Here is a 25018-nt window from a genome sequence, read left to right as displayed (position 1 = left end):
TTGCAAGTTAATTCCATTGTCTCACAGTAATGTTAACATTTTTATGAGTTTAACTTGGTATTTAGCTACTTATCACAAAATAAGTACTTACACCGTTAACGTTAGCAACATTGCAGCTAGGAATGTACCAACCAGCAACATATTGGCAACGCTAACTTTTATGTCTTACCTGCGTAAGTCACTTAGCGAACGAAACAGCACTTTACAATAGTTCCAGATGCAACCTTTAAAACATGCTTCAGTTACAATATTACAAGCTGTGGTCTTCAAAACAGCGAATATGTCCCTCCTGACTCGGAAATCTCTGCCACTCAGTGCGGTGTTTGTGAAGCGGCTGGGGAGCCGTTTCCATGGCAACGCACAATCAAGCCTATTGCTGCGCGCAGATGAACGGCGGAATCGAAACATAACATTACTGGGAGACTTTGTTATCGTTTGAGGCTCACAATACTTCTATCTCTGAGCATCACCAGAAACCTTTTGTCTTACTGACCCCTCTATCTATGACCAAACTAGGCTTCACCTAGCAACGTAACTACCTATCCTACCTAACTACCTGCATTTTTTCAAGATAAATATTTACTAAGATAACTATTTCAGTTGGGCTACTTTTCTCGAGGGCGATTCTGCTGGTTAACATAGGGAATTCATAACTAATGTCTGCTAGCTTGGTTTCTTGTGGATACGGTGTGCGACAAGGACCTACGCCCTCTTACACGGATCAGTCCGGAGTAGGCTAAACACATTCACATGCTTTCACAGGAGAGCTAACAGAATTGGAATCCTACGACATAACGTTGTACTTGTTAAACGAAAGTTAACTATACCCCCAGCTACGTTGTGAATGGCCCGCTTTCTACCAATAGCAGTGTACTACACCACGGGTGACGGGCTGACGACAAGCTAGGAATATGGTTATTGTAGTCATCTGAAGACGTTATTTTGTTGTGAAACTAGGAATGGTTGTGTATAATTGAAGTATTCGTTTCTGATATAACAAGGAACCAAAAGCATCTTCTCACAATAGCTCGCTACCAACGCTTCATTTGAAACACCTAGTCAAATTATAATTTGCGCCTATCCTGGAAACTCCTCTACCCAGAATTCCATGAGACGGTACCGAGCTAATTCAAGGAAGCGCTTGTTTACAGTAAATCAAGACCGAAAGCAATGTTGTAGCCTGGAGTTTCTGGATCAATCCGGCATCGATCATGATGTTCTCTTGCACGGTATTAGTAACTCAACGACTGTGTCGTGGACTTAGCAAAGAAATAGCGCGTTGGCGAACGCCGGCAGTGTGTTCACAGAGTGGCGCCGTGCACTTTGATGCTGTCAGACGTGTGTCGACCTCTCCGTATTTGCGCTCCTCGGGTGAGTTGAATAAGCCTCTGAAGCAGTGGACTCTGGTTGTTCACCCTTTCAGCACTGTCCGAGTTCGGCTGCGCTGCAACATCTCGGTGCAGCCGCTGGACCCTCACGCCTTCCCCGAAGCGAACCGGGCGTTTATCACCGTTAACGGTACCAGCGCAGACCAGGGACTGAAACTTGACAACTTCCACGTGGAGTATGATGACCAAAACAAGGAGCTGCTGATCCTGTCCGAAAAGGTCAACAGCAACGTGTCTGTTGAACTGACAACTCCCATTAAAAGCGGTAAGTTTTAGGCAGGAATATGAACTCTGCATAGATTAGTGAGAAATCAGCGGAGATGACGAGTGTGCGTAAAATAGTTCAATATGTTAACGTAGCCTACATCTTACAGGCATTGATGAAATGTAATGGCCAAGACGTGCTTCACTTCCACGTTATAAAGCGCTGTTATGGTGTGTGAATGTGTTGACTCAGGCACAGGTTAAGTAGGCTACCTTGGTCAAATGTTATAGAGCACTTTAGTATGTCGTCTACGATTTGATCTCGCAACAGTCTGGATACGAGTCCAATTCCCAAACCAATTCAAATACTGCCGCCGTAAGGTCAAGATGTGAAATTGCGGGAGATTAGCGGACCTTGGAGTTATACTGCAAAGTATTTTCTCGGGGCAGTTACATTTCTGTACAGTCCTCTGACTGTCAGCAACTTCAGTTCTTCTTACGTGGGGAAAGAAACATAATACGACAGGCTATTAACAGGACTATTACTGTAATGTCCAACACGTGGTGTGGAAAGTAGCAGGCACGCTTCCGCTGTCCAGTGCGCCGGGGGCAGTAACGCCCTCGCCGCAAATACGGCGCGACCCTCAAGAAACCAACTGGTGTACAATTAAACAAATTCATCAAATTTCCCCAACTATGCCAATACTAAGGTTCATTATCTAGTTCTTCCCAAGTAAGTTGTCTTTAAGTATAGACACCAGCCAGATAAGCATAATTTTAGAACAATAAAAAAATGCCATTTTATGTCGGGTAAAGCCTGTTAACCAAGAAACGTCGAAACCCATTTGTACATAGCCTACATATACTGTATATGTCAGTTTATGTATTGACATTGATGTTATTTAGACATGCATTTGTTTTTTTTTACAAAAAAGAAAACGAAAGTGAAAGTAAGGATTAAAATAATAGTGTTTTATTGTATTTTTTTCTGGCCAGATCTGTATATTACAACACTTGGGGAGGGGAATGTAAAAATTCAACAGATGGAAAGTGACACGTGCAGGGTTCTGACAGAGAGAGGAAACTGCGTCCTGCACTCAGTGAAGGTAAATCGAATAGGGTTCACTAACTTTTTATGTCTGTATTGCATTTCACTCTGCATAACCCATTTTCTCTTTTCTCTACAGATCAAAACACCTTCAGCTCCTTTTATTTCAGTAACACGGGCAGAGAATAAATTTGCATTATCTTCTGTATGACACGGCTTGTAGTTGTAAACATCCACTAGAGGGCAGTCACGGTTAACTTACGCTGCAATGCGCACTGGCAGTCTGACGACCTGAAAGGTTGTGATTAAAGTTCTTTACGTTATATATTTCTGTCAAAAAAAACAGATTAAAAACAGATTATTCTGTAGCAGCATTTGTCCTCAGCTTGTGAACAAGAAACTGTAAAAAATACATTTTAGAAGGTGAAATAGTGCTCATAAGAATAAATTAAAAACTGTAGTCAAAAACTTTTGTTTCCCAGAGTTAGCCTCGCGTCGGCAGGGGTTTGGTTTATTATTAATTAAAACAGTTTTCATTAGTCACTTTCACAATAGGGAGCTTTCAGGATTTGGCATAATTGAGGGGTTTTTAGCTGTTACTGGAAAATCAAAGGGGGGTAAGTACTTACAGGATATAGTGTTTTTGGAACATGGTGTTTGGTCAGTTCACTCTTAATTGGAAACAAGTAGGTCCATACCAGCAGTGCTTTTTTTTTTTAATTGTGTTTTCAGAGACAGTGTTCTTACAGCTGCTGGCTCCAAAAGATCTTACTTCCTCTGAGTGAAGCTCAAAAATGTTTGAAATCCATACAAGAGATATTTCAGCACTTAACTATCCTGAAAGACACTGAGGATACTCCTGCATGAGGCAATAGCCACTTACAGTGTAATTTAGGTTAACGGATAATATATCCACACAGTTGCATCTAACCACCTTTTGTTACTAGGGTCACCGGGTGCTGGTGCAGTCTGTGGGAGGAGACATCAGAGGTGTGGGCACCATACATGGAAATGTGGACATCAGCACCTCTGGAGACAGTGTAAGCACCTGATTCGCTGCTTTCAGCTTTCATACACCAATTAAAATATGCGTTCTACCCCATGCATTCTAGTTGCTCTGAGTATTGGCAACATCAGAACTGTTCAAGTGGCATTTTTTTTCTAAAATGAATCAGTTTCATACTTTGAATCTTGATGTAATGATAACTGCTGTTTATTTCAATATTACACTCAAATAAATAAGCATTTGTTTTTTTTTTTTTTTTGCCAGATGGTTGATATCAAAAAGATTCAGGGGACCACCATGAATGTTTCCACGGAGCACGGGCTGCTGAAGGTTAAAGCTATTTATGCAGAGTCTACGTCAGTGTGCTCCACCTCCGGGCGAATCGAGCTGGGAAACCTGCACGGTGAGTTCTGAATGACATAACCCTGACAAAAACATACTTCCTCTCCTCATCTGCTGTGCAAAAACAAGGAGGACAAAACAAATCCCCCCGAGAGTCTAGCCAATATAATCATTCATACAAATACATTATTATCACTGCGCCTGGCCAAAGGATCCATCACTCACTTGACTGATTTAGCAACAGTGGTGTAATTTTGAATGTATCCAGTGATTTTTTTAACACAGCTGTTGCGTATCTGAGCAGATCTGTGTCTAAATATGGGTTATACCCTCCAGTTGCTTTTGCTGTCATATGTCCAGTTTCCAATCACCAGATTATTACTGATATGCAGCTCTTGTGTGCTTGTCTGGATTGCATGACATAATATTTCAGCCAGGAGTTCAGAGGTAAGCAGTGCTACCTCACCATGCTGGCACGCAACCATAAAGGGGAAATTTCTCACAGCATCCGCAGCATGAAGTTTTCCATTTTTTGTGCATTAGAGCCGCAGTGCTTTAGCACACAGATGGAATGTCTGGTCTTTCCACACACAGAGCCTCACAGTGGCCCTGTGCAGCACAGACAGAGTTAATGAAAGTGAGTGAGAGGTAAAGAGATGAGGTTGACAGATAGACCACAGAGGGATATTTGGTGGATTGGGGAGCTGAGAGAAGCCCAGGGAGGGAAAACACCGAGAGGTAATTGCCCAGCGCCGGACAACATGTCTACAAAGGAGAATGGAAACAATTAGCCATGTCTGCTCGCCAGGAGAAGGGGCTGGATCCCTGTGGAACAACAAAAAAAAAAGTTTGAAATATACATGGATGTACACATGAAAAGAGAGGCAAAACCAAACCCCAGAAGTGGTCTGTCCCAAAGAGAAACTTTTTCCTGCTCTGAGACCAGATGCAGCGGCTGCCTCCAGTGTTGCCGCTGTGAGAGCGCCTCCATGTGTGTGCGTGTGTGTGTGTGTGCGTGTGTGTGCGTGTGTGTGTGTGTGTGCGTGTGCGTGTGCGTGTGTGTGTGTGCTTGTGTGTGCGTGTCTGTGTGTGTGCGTGTGTGTGTGTGTGCGTGTGTGTGTGTGTGCGTGTGTGTGCGTGTGCGTGCGTGTGTGTGTGTGTGTGTGTGTGTGTGTGTGCGTGTGTGTGCGTGTGTGTGCGTGTGTGTGCGTGTGTGTGTCTGTGTGTGTGTGCGTGTGTGTGTGCGTGTCTGTGTGTGTGTGCGTGTGTGTGTGCGTGTGTGTGCGTGTGTGTGTGCGCGTGTGTGCGTGTGTGCGTGTGTGTGCGTGTGTGTGTCTGTGTGTGTGTGCGTGTGTGTGTGTGTGTGTGTGTGTGTGTGTCTGTGTGTGTGCGTGTGCGTGTGTGTGTGTGCGTGTGTGTGTCTGTGTGTGTGTGGAAACGCAGAAACGAACAGTTTCCCTTTTGCGCATCTGTAAAATATATGAGCGGTCTTTATAGATGGGCCGCGCCTCTGAATTTAGATTTCAGTGCAAAAACACTTAGAGAAAAAAATGCTTCCTTTTTTTGGGAAGTGTTTTTAAAGTTTAACTTTAAGGAACCATGACAAGACTCTCGTGTAAATTATACACTGCGCTACCCACGATCATTCTGGTGTTTCATTCATTTCCACTCTTCGGGTACTTGCTGTGACCTAAAGATTGTCGGAATATGACATTACATGTAATTTTTTATGTAACCGACACTGGCTTTTAGAAACCATTTTAAACTTTGAAATACTATTTGCAGCACTGGGCAAAAGGCATTCGCCTCGAGCTTTAGAAGGCATTGTGGTGTCAGTATGGGTGTTTGTACTGCATTTCAAGGGAAACATTTTAATCTTCAGCTCTTTACACACTAATGATTGAATGTTTTGTGAAGCTCATGCTGTTGCTAATGAAGCTTAGCCTCAGTGCACTGACAGATATATTTCATTGCTTTCAACAGGTGACGCCACCGTGCGAAGTAAGCTGGGGGATATAGCTGTAGGTATGTGAACTATATACATGCATGCTCTAACACTGTTTGACACACTGTAGAAAAAATTTGTGTAGATGCAATGTCACTTAGATCTTTTTTCAAAAGACACAAGCCTACTAAGCTACTGAGCTTGTTGTAGTTTTGTTCTCTAGCTTTGGTCTAAAACATACTGTAACCATTTATATAAAGCTATGTGCTTTTTTGATACACAGTGATTATGCTAAAACCAAAATTATAGCTTTGACGGTGCAGACTTGGAGGAACAAGCTGCGGACTCGCTGAAAAGTAAAACTATGTAAACAACGGACATTCAGACGACAATGCTGCACAGCAACCTCCCAGACTTTCGAAAACACCCCGCGACTCTTGGAAAGGAAGAGAAAAATGAGTCTTTGCATTTGGGGGTGATATTGAAGAGACTCCACAGCTGTACGGAAAGCTGAGAGCTTTTGAATTATTCCCCCCCACCCCCCTCTGAAAGAGGGCATTGTCCCAGAGCAGTGTCCCAGGGCAGCCATTCCAGGCAGCTCTGATGGCCTCTCTTGCCCTCTCTGCCAAATCCGCGCTCACTCGTGGTGACCTCTGGACCAGGGGCCGCTGGTCCTGCTGTGACCCACTGAGTCACAGGGCCCAGCCAGACCAGCGCTGCCCGTTTTAGTAAGCAGGCAGAACCCCAGACGCCAGTTTAAAGCCCAACTCCTCAAGGTCATAAAACCCGCTCACAGTAAAATTGGTTATTAATGTCAGCTCAGGGGAAAGAATTTCACTGTTAAAGTGGGTTAGCATGCCATACGAATATACAGAGTTCATAGTGTATGTCCTGTTAACAGGTTGGGTATGTCCTGTGAATACACAGTGTGGAGTGTGTGTGCTGACTGAACAGCTTGACTCTGTTGCTTTCTCAGAGGGGTCGAACGGCTATCTGAAGGTTTCCTCTGAGGAAGGAGACATTGATGCCTACGTGGGGCAGCACGGAACAGCAGAGCTTCTGTGCCAGAGAGGTAAAGAGGCCATTCTGTGTGATACACACGCATGATCTCCTCCACAGTATCCCACTCATCACAGAGCACTGCCAAAAAGGACCATCTGAGTCTAACATTACATAAACTGTGAAACGTTTTTACTGAACTGTGACTGCATGGCAGTGGCGAGTTATGTTTATGCTTATTGGGCAAAATTTTGTTACATGTTCATACAGTAATGTCTTCTAATCATTTAGCCAAATCACGTCCGTGTATAGTACCAGATCAAGCAAAACTATTCAAACATAATTTATACGGATAAAGAATGGAGGTTTGTTTTTATATCAGTCACTGGGGTGAGTCATAGATACAGTAAATGAAGCGAATAACAAAAACAAATGTAGGACATGAAAGTGCTTTCAGACCTCAGTCAGGAGTGCGGTGTACATGTGCAGAGCAGGGGAGGGAGGGGTCCTGTGCAGGGAAGGTGAATCTAACGGTGCGCAGTGAGTGGTATAGATGCGCAGTGAGCGGTATAGATGCACAGTGGGGTGGTATAGATGCACAGTGAGCGGTATAGATGCGCAGTGAATGGTATAGATGCGCAGTGGGGTGGTATAGATGCACAGTGGGGTGGTATAGATGCGCAGTGAGCGGTATAGATGCACAGTGGGGTGGTATAGATGCACAGTGGGGTGGTATAGATGCGCTGTGAGCGGTATAGATGCACAGTGAGCGGTATAGATGCGCAGTGAGCGGTATAGATGCGCAGTGGGGTGGTATAGATGCACAGTGAGCGGTATAGATGCGCAGTGAGCGGTATAGATGCGCAGTGGGGTGGTATAGATGCGCAGTGAGTGGTATATATGTGCGGTGAGTGGTATAGATGCGCAGTGAATGGTATAGATGCGCAGTGAATGGTATAGATGCGCAGTGGGTGGTATAGATGCGCAGTGAGTGGTATAGATGCGCAGTGAGCGGTATAGATGCGCAGTGAGCGGTATAGATGCGCAGTGAGTGGTATAGATGCGCAGTGAGTGGTATAGATGCACAGTGGGGTGGTATAGATGCGCAGTGAGTGGTATAGATGCGCAGTGAGCGGTATAGATGCGCAGTGGGGTGGTATAGGTGCGCAGTGAGTGGTATAGATGCGCAGTGGGGTGGTATAGATGCACAGTGGGGTGGTATAGGTGCGCAGTGAATGGTATAGGTGCGCAGTGAGTGGTATAGATGCGCAGTGGGGTGGTATAGATGCACAGTGGGGTGGTATAGGTGCGCAGTGAATGGTATAGGTGCGCAGTGAGTGGTATAGATGGGCAGTGAGCGGTATAGATGCGCAGTGAGCAGTATAGATGCGCAGTGGGTGGTATAGGTGCGCAGTGGGGTGGTATAGATGCGCAGTGAATGGTATAGATGCGCAGTGAATGGTATAGATGCGATGCGCAGTGAGTGGTATAGATGCGCAGTGAGTGGTATAGATGCGCAGTGGGGTGGTATAGATGCGCAGTGAGTGGTATATATGTGCGGTGAGTGGTATAGATGCGCAGTGAGTGGTATAGGTGCGCAGTGGGGTGGTATAGATGCGCAGTGAGTGGTATAGGTGCGCAGTGGGGTGGTATAGATGCGCAGTGAGTGGTATAGATGCGCAGTGGGGTGGTATAGATGCGCAGTGAGTGGTATAGATGCGCAGTGGGGTGGTATAGATGCGCAGTGAGTGGTATATATGTGCGGTGAGTGGTATAGATGCGCAGTGAATGGTATAGATGCGCAGTGAATGGTATAGATGCGCAGTGAGTGGTATAGATGCGCAGTGAGTGGTATAGATGCGCAGTGGGGTGGTACAGCTGCACAGTGGGGTGGTATAGATGGGCAGTGAATGGTATAGATGCGCAGTGAGCGGTATAGATGCACAGTGAGCGGTATAGATGCACAGTGAGCGGTATAGATGCGCAGTGGGGTGGTACAGCTGCACAGTGGGGTGGTATAGATGGGCAGTGAATGGTATAGATGCGCAGTGGGGTGGTACAGCTGCACAGTGGGGTGGTATAGATGGGCAGTGAATGGTATAGATGCGCAGTGAGCGGTATAGATGCGCAGTGAGCGGTATAGATGCGCAGTGAGCGGTATAGATGCGCAGTGAATGGTATAGATGCGCAGTGGGGTGGTACAGCTGCACAGTGGGGTGGTATAGATGGGCAGTGAATGGTATAGATGCGCAGTGAGCGGTATAGATGCGCAGTGAGCGGTATAGATGCACAGTGGGGTGGTATAGATGCGCAGTGAGCGGTATAGATGCGCAGTGAGCGGTATAGATGCACAGTGAGCGGTATAGATGCACAGTGAGAGTCATGGCCTGTGTTTCTGTCTCAGGTGCTATCTCTGTGAGGGTTCCCGCCTCTATGAGGGCAGCTGTGCTGCTGTCAGGAGCCTCAGTGGAGATCAGTCCTGAGGTCACCTTGCACCAGGTGGAAGAGCAGTCCACTGACACCAACACTACTGTTGCAGGTGAGCTGCACACACTCGTTATTTCAACAGGTAACAGACACAGGATTTGATCCACTTCAGTTCAGAGAAGCTGCATATGAGGCTTATGCCACTGTGTGCAGTGAGGGCAGAAAAACAGGCCACCCCCCACTGCTTCCCCAAAAGCTGCTATTTTAGGGTTACCACAGCTGAGATCTTACGTGTTATAGCTACTTGTAACGCTCAGTTTAAAATGCTGTTTAGGTTCCAAGTTTTTTTTCTCTCTTTGGAAATACTGAGCAGTACATGGAAGACAGATTTGGGGGTATTGACCTCTCAATGGATGAATGGCAGCTTTCCCATGAATCCCCTGTGCCAGACCAAGGCTGAAACACATTAACAAGCATGTCCCAGGCATGTAGCAAATGGAGGCAGTGTGTTAGACATGCAGTGCACAGCACTTCTCCCCCTCGTTTAGGCTCTGTGTTCTTCACACTGCTCTGTCACCAGCCTGCACCCTGGCCTCCTCATCGTAGCCAGCAGAGGAAGCCTCTGCATTTTCAGTTTGCTTGTTATGTAACTGAAGAGGTTGCCTACACGAGACTCAGAGTCATGGCTGATGCAGTGGACAGCACCAAGTCACCCCCGGAGTCACAGAGTCCGCTGGGTCTGTGAAGTACCAGTGCGTATGTCAGCGGAAGGCCAAGGTGTCGGGGAGGCTGTCTGTGAAACAGGATGTGCATACCTCAGGGCCCACTCAAAGGAAAACCCCCACCCCCCCGGTGCAGAGCAGCTCGCAAAGTAATCGGACATATGTTAACATCGGTGATAAACGGCTGGGCCTGTCACCTCGGGGGGAGAGGAATACCCATTACACATCGCAATGCCGTGGGGAATCCACCTCTGAGAGGCAAGGATGAGCTCACACGTTAGGGGAACGTTTTTAACACGTTTTTCCCCCTCGTTTCTCCAGCTCAGCTGAATGGAAACGGCGAGGGGGGGCAGTGGATCAAAGCCCAGACGGAGAGGGGGAGAGTGAGCCTGAGAACGCAGAGCTGGTTTGACTCACTGAAGATCGGGAATTAACACAGGGAGACACCGGTGACCACAACTGTCACTGGGAGTCTTCGACGAGAGACTCGAGTTACACTCACAGCCAATCACACAAACGGTTTCCTGACTGAGAGAGTCCCAGGACTTGTTGTTGATGTTGTCTGTTCTCTGTTCATCAGATCATTGTTGAGAAAGGAGAAATGTAACAGTGTAGCAGTTGCAGTTGCTGCACACGTCCGCACAGTCACTCTGCGTTTTGTTCAATTTCAATCCCAGATGTGACCAAAGCTACAGGCGTGGACACGCCGAGTCTTATTTTAGCCGTCATGTTTTGGGAGTGTAACTACAGAGACAAAGAACAGTTTCAGTATGTATGCTATGCACCGTACATAGGGGTGCAGCCAATACCAGTCCACATAGGGGCCCGGTAGATGTTTACGTCTACGTGAGAAACCTCAGGTTTCTCACCTTTCCACCTTACCTCACCTTTTCATGTTTTTTCCTTGCCATCACCAGTCTTTGTGAAACCTGCTTCTCTTGCTCAGTAGCAGAATGTCATTTCAGTTCCAATTGTTTTTTTTTTGAGCCAGTTTATTTGTTTCAGTTTGCTGTGAAACACTTGGAAGGAAGGGTGGGAACATAAAAAAAGAGAGCCCATAAAACAGTTTTATGGCTTGAAAGCTGTAAGTTACGTAGAAGCATGTTGGTATCCAAGGTCAGTATGCAATCATTTTACTGTTTGTGGTGTGTCAATACTGTCATATAAAAATGTTGATATGTACAGTATAAGGTAAAGCATGGATTTAACTTGCATGCCAGTATTAGTGGGAACTACGAATAAAATGGATATGACCTTGTAATCTGATACATAATTTTATTATACCATACATTTTACCTTTCAGCCTTACAGTTAGTTTCCATTTTAAATAATTATCCAGTCATAAAAATAAAGATTTTTCTCATCTTAATTACATATGCCATTCCTAATGTATCCAAATGCATTTGAGAAAAACACAATTAATTTAATGCTAAAGATGATGGATGATGATGGTAATATTACTACTATTTGTTCCTGTTTTGGCCCACCACCACCCCTCCTGTTCAAAGGACTCCTTCATTAACAACATTGGTTGAGGTTAACTGAAAATATACTTTTAAATTCATGGAATCATAGTTGGGTACAGCCATTGGGTAAGTGCACTAAATTTGTGCTTCCTTTTTCGTAGCAAGATTTAAATGTAAGAGGAAAGCAATTCTTTTAAATTTCAGGATTGTTCTAGGCGGGAGATAGAGTACACAGGGAAATATTGTAATATGCTGCTTGATTTGTTCTTCGCCATGACTCTACTCTTGCTGAGGGAACCATGTTCTACACATATTCTACACATGTTCTATATGAGCTCTATGGGCATTATTTGTCATTACAGTTTGAATAAGGTGCCTGCTCCATTCTCAGTCATATTTGGCAATTGACCTTAAATAACCTTCTTGAGCTGATTTTTAATTGATCAGATCCATCAGGATCTTATTATCACATTTGCATGTGAAGGCTAAGAAGCTCACAAACACCAGCTGGAAAAGCAGCCTCTTTGTTCTCATCTGGGCAGGAATCGTGGGGGAGCTTCACCTCGAGCTAATGACGTCCGATGCGTGCGATTCTCCACCACATAAAAACGCTGTTGATTCCTCAGTGCGGCGATGGGGTGTAATTAGGGCTTCAGGAATGGCACTCGCTGGAGCGCTTCTTGCTGGTACCTGTCCCCTTCTCCTTCTCAGGGTGTCCAGCCTGGGGATGGGGCGGAGCAGCTGCCCGAGGGTGTTGTAGCCGTACCAGGAGGGGACGTCATCCCTGCTGTGCTCCCATTGGCGGACACGGTGCCTCAGCTTCAGGGCGGCCTGCCTGGGAGGGGAGAGGAAGTGACCGGGGGACTGTTGCTCTTCTGCGGCTCTGAACCAAACCGCCCCACCACACACATTCCACGCGGCACGAGAGAGCACGGGACACTGTTGTTCTGTTTTGCGGGCTGCTCGCACCGATGCCGACTGCCTGAAGAGATGTCGGGTTTATGAAACCCGCAGAAACACTGCTCACGCTCTCGCTTTTAATTAAATGCCTGGGAGTTATTTAATGATGAAGCGCATTACCATTTTAGCATGTTCTGCTCCTAATTTATAGTGAAAGAGCTGCCTGCTGTGGGTAATTTGTACAATATAACACAATGGATGACGTGCCACTGGGCAGCACGTCAGACAGGCACAGCACCTTTCTGTCATGAATGTTCAAACCCCTCAGTATATCAGCCTTCTGCTCCCATCACCTGTATGTTCAGCCCACACCAGCTCTCCCCTTTAACATTATGGGAGCAGATAGGTGCTCAGTGTGTTTCAGCGAGGAGGCGTCAGTGCTGGAAAAGGGCACTTCTACAGAAGGGCATTCCATCCATCCATAAGAACACAGTTAAAGTGCAAGTAAGAGACCTCTGAGAGAGTGAGTGAGCTAATGAATGAGCACTCGAGTGAGTGGACAGCATGAGTGAGTGAGTGAGTGAGTGAGTGGACAGGTGAGTGAGTGAGTGAGTGAGTGAGTGAGTGAGTGAGTGAGTGGACAGCGTGAGTGAGTGAGTGAGTGAGTGGACAGCGTGAGTGAGTGAGTGAGTGAGTGGACAGTGTGAGTGAGTGAGTGAGTGAGTGGACAGCGTGAGTGAGTGGACAGTGTGAGTGAGTGAGTGAGTGAGTGAGTGAGTGAGTGAGTGGACGCAGGCAGAGGGAAGGTGCCGGAGGTGCGGGGGCTGTACTTGGAGATGCCCCTGCAGTAGAGCATCGTGACGGAGCGGAGCCTCTGGCAGCCCTTCTGCAGGAGTCTGGTGCTCCTGTCAGTCAGGTGAACGCAGCCACTCACGTCCAGCTCTCGCAGGTACAGCCCCGCCCCCATCAGGTACTGCACTGCCAGGTCAGTCATCTGGGCGGAAAGAGGATGAAGGTGACATCTCTCCAGGAGGAACAGGACAGCGTCCCCCCCACTGACAGGGCACAGTCAGAGTCTTTTCTGTTGCTTTAGACTCTTCCGTCATCCACAGACAGCAGCTGTGGGAGACAGTTTTTCTGTGCTAAGATCCCTGGTTATCCTTCAGACACTCAAGCTGTTCTGAAGTAGACAGGCCTCCTCTGTAAAACTCCTAACTACATGAACACATGAAACACACGAAATGACCACACCCAGTTTCGGGGGTCCCTTACTTTGGGGCATCCGGCCATTCTGAGGGAGATGATGGTTCGGCAGTAGAAGGACAGCGCTTTGATGGCCTGGTCCGACAGTGAAAGGCAGTGAGACACATCCATGTGCTCCAGACCCCTCACCTGCCGGCAGAATTTCTGCCAATAAGAACAGAGCAGGGATTTAGGGGGTCGGGGGCAGGGGTCAAGTTCAGAGACCCTCAATAGCATCTGGACTCTGGACCTCTGGCTGTTTCCCTTCACTGACAGCAGCCCCCCACCCCCACAGTCAGCCCCCCTCCCCCTGCGCTCCTCACAAGACAAATACGTTCCTGTGGTCACCAGGGAGGGTGAGCGCTTACTGACTCAGCCCCACACTGCTGGCCCTAGATCAGCGTGCAAACAGTGTCCCATAGAGAAGGCTTGTGGCCTTGGGCGGCAGTGTAGCATAGTGGATAAGGAACAGGACTTGTAACTGAAAGGTTGCTGGTTCGATTACCCACTGGGCCACAATTGCCTCAGTAAGTATCCATCTGTATAAATGAATAACATTCTAGAAGAAAAAAAAAACTGTAACTGTAACTGGATAAGAGCGTCAGCTAAATGCCAGTAATGTAATGTAATGTAATGCTTGCCCTGACACAAGCACATCTGCTGGCTTCAGATCTGTATGCAAACAGGTGTGACCCACAGAGAGGGCCTGCCCTGACACAAGTGCATCAGGAGAGAACGCCAGCAGCTTCGGTGTTCTGCTGAGAGTTCTCTGCATGGAACTCTGATCCCGTCCCCACAGAAATGTACTGCAAATAAATCGAAGCACTGAGGGAAAGGGGTAGAAAACAAGCACCATTCAAACATTTCAACAAAGCCTCAAAGCATTCATGCTCGGAGTCTCTTACGCACTCATTCGTGTTTTAATTACACTCAGCAGTGCATTCCAGACCCAGTCAGAGATATAATTACTGCAGATGTCTTAGATTAAACCAGATCAAAATGGTGCAAAATAAAACGAAGATGAAGATGGTACAGAAGAGGATCTATGTGCAGAAACATGTGAACTATGGTGCAGAATTAATTTACCTCTACTCCTATGTCTGTGATCCAGAGACATTCTGACAAATTGAGCCTCTTCAGGCCAGGATTGTTGCCGAGGGCCGTCAAGCTCTGCGAAGGGAAGGTTTTAAAGTGTGGTGATTCTAAATCTGCGCGCAGTAATCTCCTCATCGAATAAAACACTCTCCAGGCGTTCTGTTGCTATTACATGGCTCTGCTGAGGCCCACACACTTGTGAAGAAGCGGTCTCATTTACACAGAGGTATTTTACCCAACTCGTGAAAAAATATGGCTGAGAATCATGACAAAAGACAAAGTCAGTCAGCTTTACTGCCGCAATTAACAGAAGTGGCTCCACCTCCGTATCTACAGCACTGAACTGTACATTCTGGGGTCTAGGTTCAAGTTAGATTAAGATGTCAAGATTATTATTAAAGATAAACCTATCACTACTGAAATGTGGCCTCTGTTTAAATAAACGATTGCTAGCCAATGTAAGACACAGAAGCAGAATGCATATTTCATGTCTAACCCGAATTCTCCCTAGGCAGGGCCTCTGGCAACAACAAAGTTAAGCGACAGCGAGCGTTTTCTCTCAGAGTCTCATGTGACGGCAGGATAATTTAGCGAAGGGCAGCTCACGGTCGCCGCCCCAGCCCAGGGTTCATTGTGTCTGTAACCAAACCGTAAGATGCTAAATTTTCTCACTGTGTTCATAAGGTCTCTGAAAACATCGTAAAAATTATTTATGGACTAACAATAAAGCACGAGGGAAGCCTCAGCTTCGGCAGATCTAAGGGAAAACATTCATGGATGTGATTTTTTGTACCATTCATTTTCGCTCAAAGAGGCTAAGGCAGTGCCAAGAGACCCACACACAGAAAAGTATTAAATGAGCAGCTCAATTGAACTTGAACAATTGATTTTAAAGTTCAGCAGAGCTCAATTACTAACTGTAGTGTTTGTATCTGCTTGAACACAATGGCCCACGCTTGCAAAATAATTCTACGTTCCCTGCAAGGCGCTGCCGATGGGTGTTTATGCTAATGAACAACTGTGGGGTGAGCCACCCTGCCTCTGCCCCTGATTACAGGGCACATATAAAATGCACCATGAAGAGGCTGAGCTTCACAGCCCTCCCTGCCACGGACTTTAATAAACTACTGTGCAACCTGGCACAGCGCGGCAGTAACTCACACCCACTCATCTGTGGAAACTCTCCGTCAATTCTTTTTTAAAAACCACATTTTAAATATGAACATTTATGACTTCTCAAAAGATCTAATTAAACAAATGTATATTTAAAAGAAATGCTTTACGAGTCTCTGGTGAAAGGTTTCACTTTCCAGCACCATTTCATCACAATGGAGGGGGAACAGCAGAGCGTGAGGTCACTAGCTATAGCTGGCTCCCACTCTGCGTAAGGCTTTCAACAGACAGAAGACAACACACCATTTTTGGACTGTTCAAAATTATTTGTATTACTGTGAACAATATTGCATATTCTAGACTGTATTAGAAACACTTGATGTCCTGAATGAAGAAATTAATAATTTTTACAAACATACAAATACACAGGATGGGGAATCATCTGAGCAAACCAGGGTAATTGAAACAATGAAGAAAACATTTACTGTAACTCTAACCCCACCCCCACCCACCACACACACACACACACACACACACACACACACACACGTGCATGCAGGCACGCACGTACGCACACAGACACGTACACACATATACTCACACACAAACACAGGCACATGGTCCTTGTAAAACTGATTTTAAAGCTGAATTCAGATTATAATAGGACACAGTTTAACTTGTGTTGCCGTGTTGTTTACAAGGCACAACGAACGGGAGTGCTCCTGCCACTAATTAAAGTGCAGGAATACCAGTGTTCTGTTAATGGTGCCACCTTCCTATCAGCGACACAGCAGACAGGAGAGCTGAATCAAAGCGGAGCCTGCGAGCCAGTCAGCTGCTGGAAGTACGGTAATGGGGAACAGATTTATCCGCTAAGCGTGACGCCACGTCATGATGCTGATGTCAGTCCCGCGAGAGGGAGCGTGCAGTTCAGCAGGAAGTGTGGCAGGGGGCAGCGTAGCTCGCTCTGGGCAGGACAGGTGTGTTTACCTGGTCCTGAATGTTGGTCCCTGAGAGGTCCAGGGAGATGAGGGAGGAGGCCCCTCCGAGCCACTCCACTCCCGCGTCTGTCAGGTGATCACAGTAACATAGCTTCAGGTGCTTCAGGCTGGTGCACCTGGAGGAGGGGAACACACAGACTTACAATAAGAGTGCTGCCTCACCTTGTGTGAGTGTGTGTGTGTCTGTGTATGTGAGCATGTGTGTGTGCGTGTGAGCATGCGTGTGTGTGTGTGTGTATGTGTATGTGAGCATGTGTGTGTGTGTGTGAGCATGCGTGTGTGTGTGTGTGTATATGTGTATGTGAGCATGTGTATGCGTGTGTGTGTGTGTGTGTGTGTGCGTTTGTGTGAGTGTGTGTGTATGTCTGTGTATGTGAGCATGTGTGTGTGCGTGTGAGCATGTGTGTGTGTGTGTGTGAGCATGCGTGTGTGTGCGTTTGTGTGAGTGTGTGTGTATGTCTGTGTATGTGAGCATGTGTGTGTGTGTGTGTGAGCATCTGTATGTGTGTGTGTGTGTGGCACACTCTTTACTTCTGCACGATCCTCATGAGGGAGCTGTCACCGACGCGCACACAGCTGCTCAGGTCCAACTCCTGGATCCTGGGTCCAGACGGGCCATCCACCAGCCACCGCAGACCCACATCACTCACCCTGAGCCAGACACACAAAGCACAACATCCCCTCACTCCCCCAGCCAGCTGCCCTGCCACCTCACAGACCCTAACCCTAACCCTAACCCTAACCCCACATCACTCACCCTGAGCCAGACACACAAAGCGCAGCACCACCTCACAGGTCAAAAGGAACTGCATCTATAAAAACAATACCTGCCTTTACCTGGTCTTACTGCACAGGAGTCTCATCTCATCTTGAGATCTTAGCAAACTTCCACCTGAGGCCTGTCAGATACTTGCAGTACAACAACTCCAAAATACAAACGACTGCTCTTTCCTCTCTGGTTTTGAGATAAAATATAAACATAAACGCAACTCCACAAAGGACAGAGCTTGAGGATGAGCTGCAGGGACCATGTCTCTGCTGAGAGATGAGGGCATCTCCTTGCTGTAATTTATATGTTTAGCACAGTGCAGACTCATATTACATCCAGCTGCACAAATACCGTTAAGCAAAGCAAGCAAATCTCCATTCAGCACCAATTTAAATAACCCTTTCCAAACTTCCATTTCATGGTCTGGCGACGTCTGTCTTCAGCTGTGGACACATCAGCTCCGTGATTTACACTGCTTTCTAAGACATCTCTGGGCGCGGAAAAATGTATGCAGATACTTGAGTGAGTGATTTTCCAAAACGATATGATAACTCATATAAAGGGCCCCAACATTTTTATTGCATGTGAAATACCGGTTATGGTATTAATCACCACTGCACAGTTCTCACATAGGTAACATTCATCCCGGTACCTGACACAGTCCGCTACATTGAGTGAAATCAGACTCTTCAGGGATCCTATTGCTCTCATGCTGACATCGGTCAGTCCTCGGCAGTCCACCGCGTGGATGTGCCTCAGACAGGGTGAGCTCCTACACACAGCCTTCCAGCCTGCGTCTGTAATTCGATTATTACCTGCGGAAGAGAGACCATCACAGAAACCACACGCAATCATTTTTCAATGACCGTGATGCGTGCTTAGAAGCTGGAATGAAAACCATGAACGCAAAGAGCACGGGGCATGTGTGGGGGAACGGCGGCTTGACTGCCGTTCAGCCCGGGGCAGTCTCACACAGGGAGCGATGATGTCAGCGTGTGGAGAACGGCTGTTTTTGTTCAGAGGATCCTTGTGATTGAAGTGAAGGTACATCTGCACGCAGGCTGGGACACGTTCCTCAAAGTCTCTAAAATAACCTGCCCTGAACCCTCTTTTTATTATTATCTTATGTGGGGGATGTCTGTTATTATTATCCGTGAGGGCACGAGTCTCCAGCACCGAGAGGATTTTGCTTGGGATTAGCTGCTAAACAATACTAAGCACAGGAAAATATGCATAATAATCACATTTTACATGACGCCTTGACTGAGAATGAAATTCTTTCCGCAAATCTCCCGACAGAGGCCCACTCCAGCTTGTACCAGTCCAGCTATGATATCACTCCACCCCAGGAGTGCTCCGGCCCGCCCCTCTTTGATGGCAGGGGGGTCATGATGAATTCGGTGTCAGCCAGAAAGCAGCGCGGCCAAAGAATGTGGGAGCTGTGGAACACTGACATCACATTTTTCCTCCGAGTTCCAAGGCTGTCGCTTTAGCCCTGACGCGGGAGAGGAGAAACGGCCCGCTCTGTTATGGCTGCCCGGCGGGGCCCCGCGGTACGGCATGACACTGAGCAGCACTGACCTTCGACCCCAATCCGTCTCAGCTTGCACGCCTCCGCGATGCCCCTGAGGGCGCTGTCCGAGAGGTGAGGGGCGTCCAGGAGGGAGACGGCATTCAGAGAGCTGCACCTGGAGACCACAGCCTGGGAGAGGAGACAGGAAAGATGTGTGCAATTCCTCTTTTACTTATCCAGCTGTACCGGTACTGTGCAAACTAGCTAACCAGGTTCACATTTCTGCCATCCATCCTCTCTCAGTTCAGCTCAATGTCTTACAGCAATTATACCAGAAGATAAATTCAGTGCCTCTGCATAAAGGACAGCAAATAGAAATACATACATCGTCACATGGCAACCATAACACTTGTTTATGTGCCCTGCTGCCTTCATGGAAACAATGCAACTTTGAAACCCAATGCTAAACAAGTGAAGAATCAACAAACTGACAAAACACAGGTTTACATAACCCTCCTAAACTTTCAGACCTTATGGACCTTGTTGGGCCATTAAAACAGCCCTAATCAGCGCAGGGGGCAGTAGACATACACATGGAGTGGAATATGACACCATCAAAATAAACACACCCACAGCCTAGGTTTACCAATCAACATACAGAGTAAGCAAATGCATGCAAGATAATTCGTGCAGCTACTCACGCTGTGTTTTTACAGCCTCTACAGTCCTATTGGCAAATATGCGAACATAAGCCAACAGTGTGCTGGACCCTTGTATGGTACATCTTGAGCAGAATGGAGGGGGGCTACAATGTGTGGGCACATGGAATTACAGTCGCTTCCTTCCAATAACATCTGATAGGCAAAGGGATTTTCCAGCCTTGGTAGACGTGGCTACACCTCAGAGTTCTGCCCTTCCCACACCCCCAAGGGAACAGACCAGCGCTGCGTGGGGGGTCGCACAGACCAGTGCTGTGGGGGGGGGGGGGGGGGGGGTCGCACAGACCGGTGCTGTGGGGGGGGTCGCACAGACCGGTGCTGTGGGGGGGGTCGCACAGACCGGTCCTGTGGGGGGGGTCGCACAGACCAGTGCTGTTGGGGGGGGTCGCACAGGCCGGTGCTGTGGGGGGGGGGGGGGGGGTCGCACAGACCGGTGCTGTGGGGGGGGGGTCGCACAGACCAGTGCCTGGGGGGGGGTCGCACAGACCAGTGCTGTGGGGGGGGGGTCACACAGACCGGTCCTGTGTGGGGGGTCGCACAGACCAGTGCTGTGTGGGGGGTCGCACAGACCAGTGCTGTTGGGGGGGGTCGCACAGGCCGGTGCTGTGGGGGGGGGGGGGTCGCACAGACCGGTGCTGTGGGGGGGGGGGTCGCACAGACCAGTGCCTGGGGGGAGGGTCGCACAGACCAGTGCTGTGGGGGGGGGTCACACAGACCAGTGCTGTGGGGGGGGTCACACAGACCAGTGCTGTGGGGGGGGGGTCGCACAGACCGGTGCTGTGTGAGGGGTCGCACTGGGGCTTATCAGCGCATGTCTCTGCACGGGTTTCACAATGCATACGCAAATCCAGGAAAATACAGCTAATGGGAATCTGCAGCTGTCAAGCAGGCTGATGTTGTGACGCCTACATTCCCTCTGTCAACATCGTTTCGGTCCAGCGTTAGCCTAACGCGCAGCAGCAATGCATTCCGGCTCTCCTGAAAGTGTGAAACCTGTTTTTGACGGCCATGCTGTCCTTTGGTCCGGAGACCAACGTTTGTAGAAACTTCACACGCCCCCTTCCGTGAGTCACAGGCAGTTCTTTGGAAACTTGGTTAAAATCCATTTGTTTCTTTTAATGCCACGAAGAATCAAAACATGTGTTTCGCAAAGTGTTCACAAGCAATTTTACGCACATGCAGCTTCAATTCTTCTTTAAACGAAAGAATGACCCTTTGTTTCGGGTTCTGTGGTGTTACCCTCAAGAACGCTTTTGTGAAAGGATCCTTGTTATTTTTTTTATTTGGATTTCCCTTCGCACATAGCCATTGCTTTCCATTTATTTTAAAGCCTCCAGAACAATGAAGAAATATAGCCAGCTAGTTCTAAATCACATCCGAGAAACAATAAATCATTACAAACAAATAACACAACAGCCATGTTCAGACAAGGACATCTATATAAAATAAAAAGATTACCAGTTTAGATTACCAATTTACAACAAAGGGGATAACTTTAGCAGAATTAATGTTACAGCTCTGGGTAAAACACATCGAGGTGTGAGACCAGTGCTGTGCTGTGCTGTCTGAGGTCTGATGAGGTTGTTGTAAATTTCGTTATGACTGCACTTAATCTAGTCTCAATCATGAGAGAGGGTCAGTGGTGCAGTACAGCTGCGGTAATTACACTGCCGCTGTGTCTGTGTTTCACAGAGACAACGCATTCCCAGGCTGTGGGGGACACAGGCCAGATTTTCAGCCTGAGAAAACACAGAAGAGTTAATACAAAAAACATGTTTTGGCAAAAAAAATTTCTAATATGCATGAAAAATTCCTGTGCTACAAATCAAAGGCCTTACTTTCAACCTAGAAATGTCACGATTTGATCTGGCTTTGATATCCACTTATCTGTTGCTGCCATAGAACCTAAAATATTAAAAGCTAGATTATATCTTTGTCATATTTGGAATAAAAAAATATTTCCACCTCCATTAAAAGACTGAAGAATGAACTGGTTTGTAACTGTTAAAAGGTACATCAGGAGACAAGGCTTCCAAAAGTAGCCCTATCCTGGAAGGGTTGGTTGTCGTGTTCACATCTCTTCTTTATCCTTGCCCCCAAGTGGTGGAACGAGATCCACACTGCTGTCAGAACGGCGAGATTGCCGTCCTTTTTCCATCAAAGACTAAAACTCCACTTATTCAGAACACCCCCGGGCTCTCAGTTCTCCAACACCTCCAGCTCCTAACACTAACATGACATAGTAGCTATAAAACTGATTTGATATTTAAATTTTGAATTTAAACCTGCTTCTAATTTAAACCAATCATGTTTTTTGCATTGGCATTTGCTCAGTTGTAAACATGTGATCATACAAACCTGTAGCATTTCAGATTGCGCTGTCTAAGGTAAGGTATTGTCAGCACTTACCCCCATTACAGCAATGTTCCTCACCATGGCACTACAGATTAAGCATGGCACTAATGTTTTTGTATCTCTGCAGCTACTTGCTTAAGCTATTGACTACAGTTCTGTAAGTCACTCTGGATAAGAGTGTGTGCCAAATGACTATAACTATAAATGTAAATGCAACGCCTTTCAAATCTAGGCTAGATTTTACTCAAAAACATAAACACATTAAAATAAAGAACACGGTTAAAAAAGGCAGTTACAAGTTATTCAGAAACATTCCATTAGAGTAAAATCTAAAAGCTTTGAACCTAAATGACTTGGGAAGGGGCCTTTGAAAGGAGGGTTTGAAGTGTTTAACGAGAGGCCTGCTCCTGACGCCGCCACCTGCTCGCTCACCAGCACGCAGCTGTCTGTGAGAGTTGCCATGCCATTCAGTTCCACGCGCTCCAGCAGCCTGCAGCCCACGCCGACGTGCCTGAATCCGTCCGCCGAGATCTGGTGGGGGGGAGCGGGAAACTGTGAGAGCTGGAGCCGGGAACAGAGGGAGAGCCAGAGGCCGGGAGGGGTGAAAGGGAGTGTTCGGGGGCCCTTTCCCACAACTGCAACCTCATCCAGAAGGACCGTCTCACAGAAAACCTCATAACAACAATAGGAACAGGGTAACCTGGAGTGTTGCTAGGAGTTAGTAGGAGTAACAGCAGATCCCCGATACCTCTGGTCACTCCCTGATGGAGCAAATGTCTTACTGTTACTCAACAGAGGCTCATTTTATTAAACATGGGGAGTGAAGGTTTATTGTCATGGCTACAGGAATAATTCTGCTTTAAGTGATCTGAGGTTGACAACAAAACCAACACAGCAGAAATCTGTTTAGGCTCAGGATTAGGATGTCTTAAGTGTGTAAAGCTATATGCTGAACATATCTTTCCTCAGGCCCAGTGGATTGTAGTTTTTCCATCAAAGGCTCTAATAGAAAATCTGATATTGTCCTCTGGACAGCTATATTTGCAGTTGCTGTGCTTGGCCCATAGTGTCAGCCAGGGTTCTGCCAATACAAAATTAGTAAACCAGATATTACCATGCTATATTATATAAAAGACAAAGACCTGTTTATTTAATCATATAATGATGCGTAATTTAACTCTACATTTACAATTATACTGCAAACAAACAATATGAATTACTGTTCATTAAACAGACATATTTTAAGCAGCAAAGTGGCCCCTGAGACTTGGCCCAGCAGGGAGGATGTGGTATCTGCTGGTCAGCGGAGTGTGGGAGTAGCAGAGAGAAGCACTGCCCTCATGGTTAGAGCAAAACAACCCTTTGTGCTGCAGCCTTTATCACAAGTTTCAACACGCAGGGGGACGTCTCCTTTTAGGGGCCACGGCAGACAGTTACTGATGGCTTCTGGAATCAGCTGCATCAAAATTCAACAGCGCGGCAGAGGTCTGTTTTAAGTACTGCGGGGGCCCAGCTGAGGGTAGGTTCATCAGGAGGTGGAGGTGGGCAACAAAACGCATAGGAACTGTGCGGTGTTGTTAACGCCAGCACACGTCTTCATATGACTGAAAACACTGTATCACGTCTTCTTACTGAGCATGCTGTGGAGTGGTTTTGAGCCTATCAAAGAATGTCATCTTGTTGATGTTATTATGGTGTGGTCATAAGCTGATCAAAGAATGTGTTATTAATCATATTGTGGTTATGAGCTGAACTAGAAGTGGTGTTCGCCACTGCCAAGCTTGTCTTTTTACTTATTATCATCGATTTTCACGGGTCACGACGGCTCTTCTCTGCCCAGAAATTTCCTGTTTTCTATAAAAACATGGGGTACAGTTCAACAGGTCACCTAGTCATCCCTACTTGGAAGGGTCCCTCATCTTGATCACATCCCTTTTCCGCTATGGCCCCCAAGTGGTGGAATGAGCTCCCCACAACCGTCAGGACAGTGGCATAACCATCTTCCAGGGCAGACTCAAAACCAGCGTTCTGAGGCTGCATCTTGGCTCCCCAGACTTGGATCCCTCCCCCTCCAAACACTGGGAAAAGCTTGTGGGAAAGCTTGCTTATAAATATATGCAAGGTATAAATATTAGAGGCAGAAGCCTGATGGCAGTGTGAGCCTTTGCTGTAGCACAAAGCTTGGTGCTCAAATCTTTGTGGCAATAGAAGCTTATGGTGGGACAAACTTGGCAGCCTAAAATGGTGATAGTACTATTTTTCTGTGGGCCTTATGACAGCATTTTCTGTGTCAATGATTCCCAAAATGGTGCTATATTACAAGTGTGCCACTTATGATTCATTATCTGCATGGCTACATGCCTAAGCCTACTGAATGTACTTTTTGTAGGTTGCTCTGGATAAGCACGTCTGCCAAATGAATAAAAGTAAATGTCAGTATAAACAATGGCTCCATTTTACTCCTGCCACTTAACCCCGATGATTTTGGTTCAGAAAGTCAAGTCCAAAGTAAACATGGCTTCTGCATTATTGTATGTATTAAAGACATTTTCTCTGCAGTGAATAAAACATAACTTAGTTTTCTGTCCTCACACAAGCTACCTAATATCCATACCCAATATAAAATATTGGCCTTTTAAAACAGTGGAAGAAATAAAAGGACCCGGTGCGCCTGCATGTTTGCGAGCGCTGAGTTTCACTGGAAGGCTTTTCTGGAAGAGAGCCTGCAGGGTCGATTAATAGAAAGAAAGGTGGACGTTGTAAT

The 25018-nt window shown here is 46.8% G+C and overlaps 3 protein-coding genes across 3 annotated transcripts in view; 1 reads left to right on the top strand and 2 right to left on the bottom strand.

The window, feature by feature from the left end:
- The window catches only part of ccdc146 (coiled-coil domain containing 146), a 31577-nt gene extending 31337 nt beyond the window's left edge, over nt 1-240 (bottom strand). Inside the window, exon 1 of the mRNA XM_036517509.1 lies at nt 170-240. The gene's annotated coding sequence lies outside the window, so the exon portion shown is untranslated. The remainder of the gene's footprint in view (nt 1-169) is intronic.
- Nucleotides 241-1167: 927 nt separating this feature from the next.
- Nucleotides 1168-11330, top strand: fam185a (family with sequence similarity 185 member A). The gene is made up of 8 exons (XM_036518290.1): nt 1168-1653; nt 2589-2698; nt 3588-3680; nt 3911-4049; nt 5972-6013; nt 6910-7005; nt 9337-9471; nt 10403-11330. Exons 1-8 carry the CDS (start codon nt 1212-1214, stop codon nt 10513-10515), a joined length of 1170 nt encoding a protein of 389 aa, XP_036374183.1. The 5' UTR covers nt 1168-1211; the 3' UTR covers nt 10516-11330.
- Nucleotides 11331-11826: 496 nt separating this feature from the next.
- Nucleotides 11827-25018, bottom strand: part of fbxl13 (F-box and leucine-rich repeat protein 13) — a 37481-nt gene continuing 24289 nt past the window's right edge. Inside the window, exons 13-22 of the mRNA XM_036518510.1 lie at nt 22687-22785; nt 19249-19369; nt 18320-18482; nt 17430-17549; nt 16888-17014; nt 14776-14859; nt 13720-13854; nt 13278-13441; nt 12238-12382; nt 11827-11835 (exon numbers count right to left, since the gene is read on the bottom strand). Of these exons, the coding sequence (XP_036374403.1) occupies nt 11827-11835; nt 12238-12382; nt 13278-13441; nt 13720-13854; nt 14776-14859; nt 16888-17014; nt 17430-17549; nt 18320-18482; nt 19249-19369; nt 22687-22785 (1167 nt within the window). The remainder of the gene's footprint in view (nt 11836-12237; nt 12383-13277; nt 13442-13719; nt 13855-14775; nt 14860-16887; nt 17015-17429; nt 17550-18319; nt 18483-19248; nt 19370-22686; nt 22786-25018) is intronic.

Source organism: Megalops cyprinoides, chromosome 23, assembly GCF_013368585.1.
Source record: "Megalops cyprinoides isolate fMegCyp1 chromosome 23, fMegCyp1.pri, whole genome shotgun sequence".
Taxonomy (NCBI): Eukaryota; Metazoa; Chordata; class Actinopteri; order Elopiformes; family Megalopidae; genus Megalops; species Megalops cyprinoides.
The sequence above is the reverse complement of the archived record's forward strand: the minus strand, read 5'-3'. Positions and strand labels throughout refer to the sequence as shown.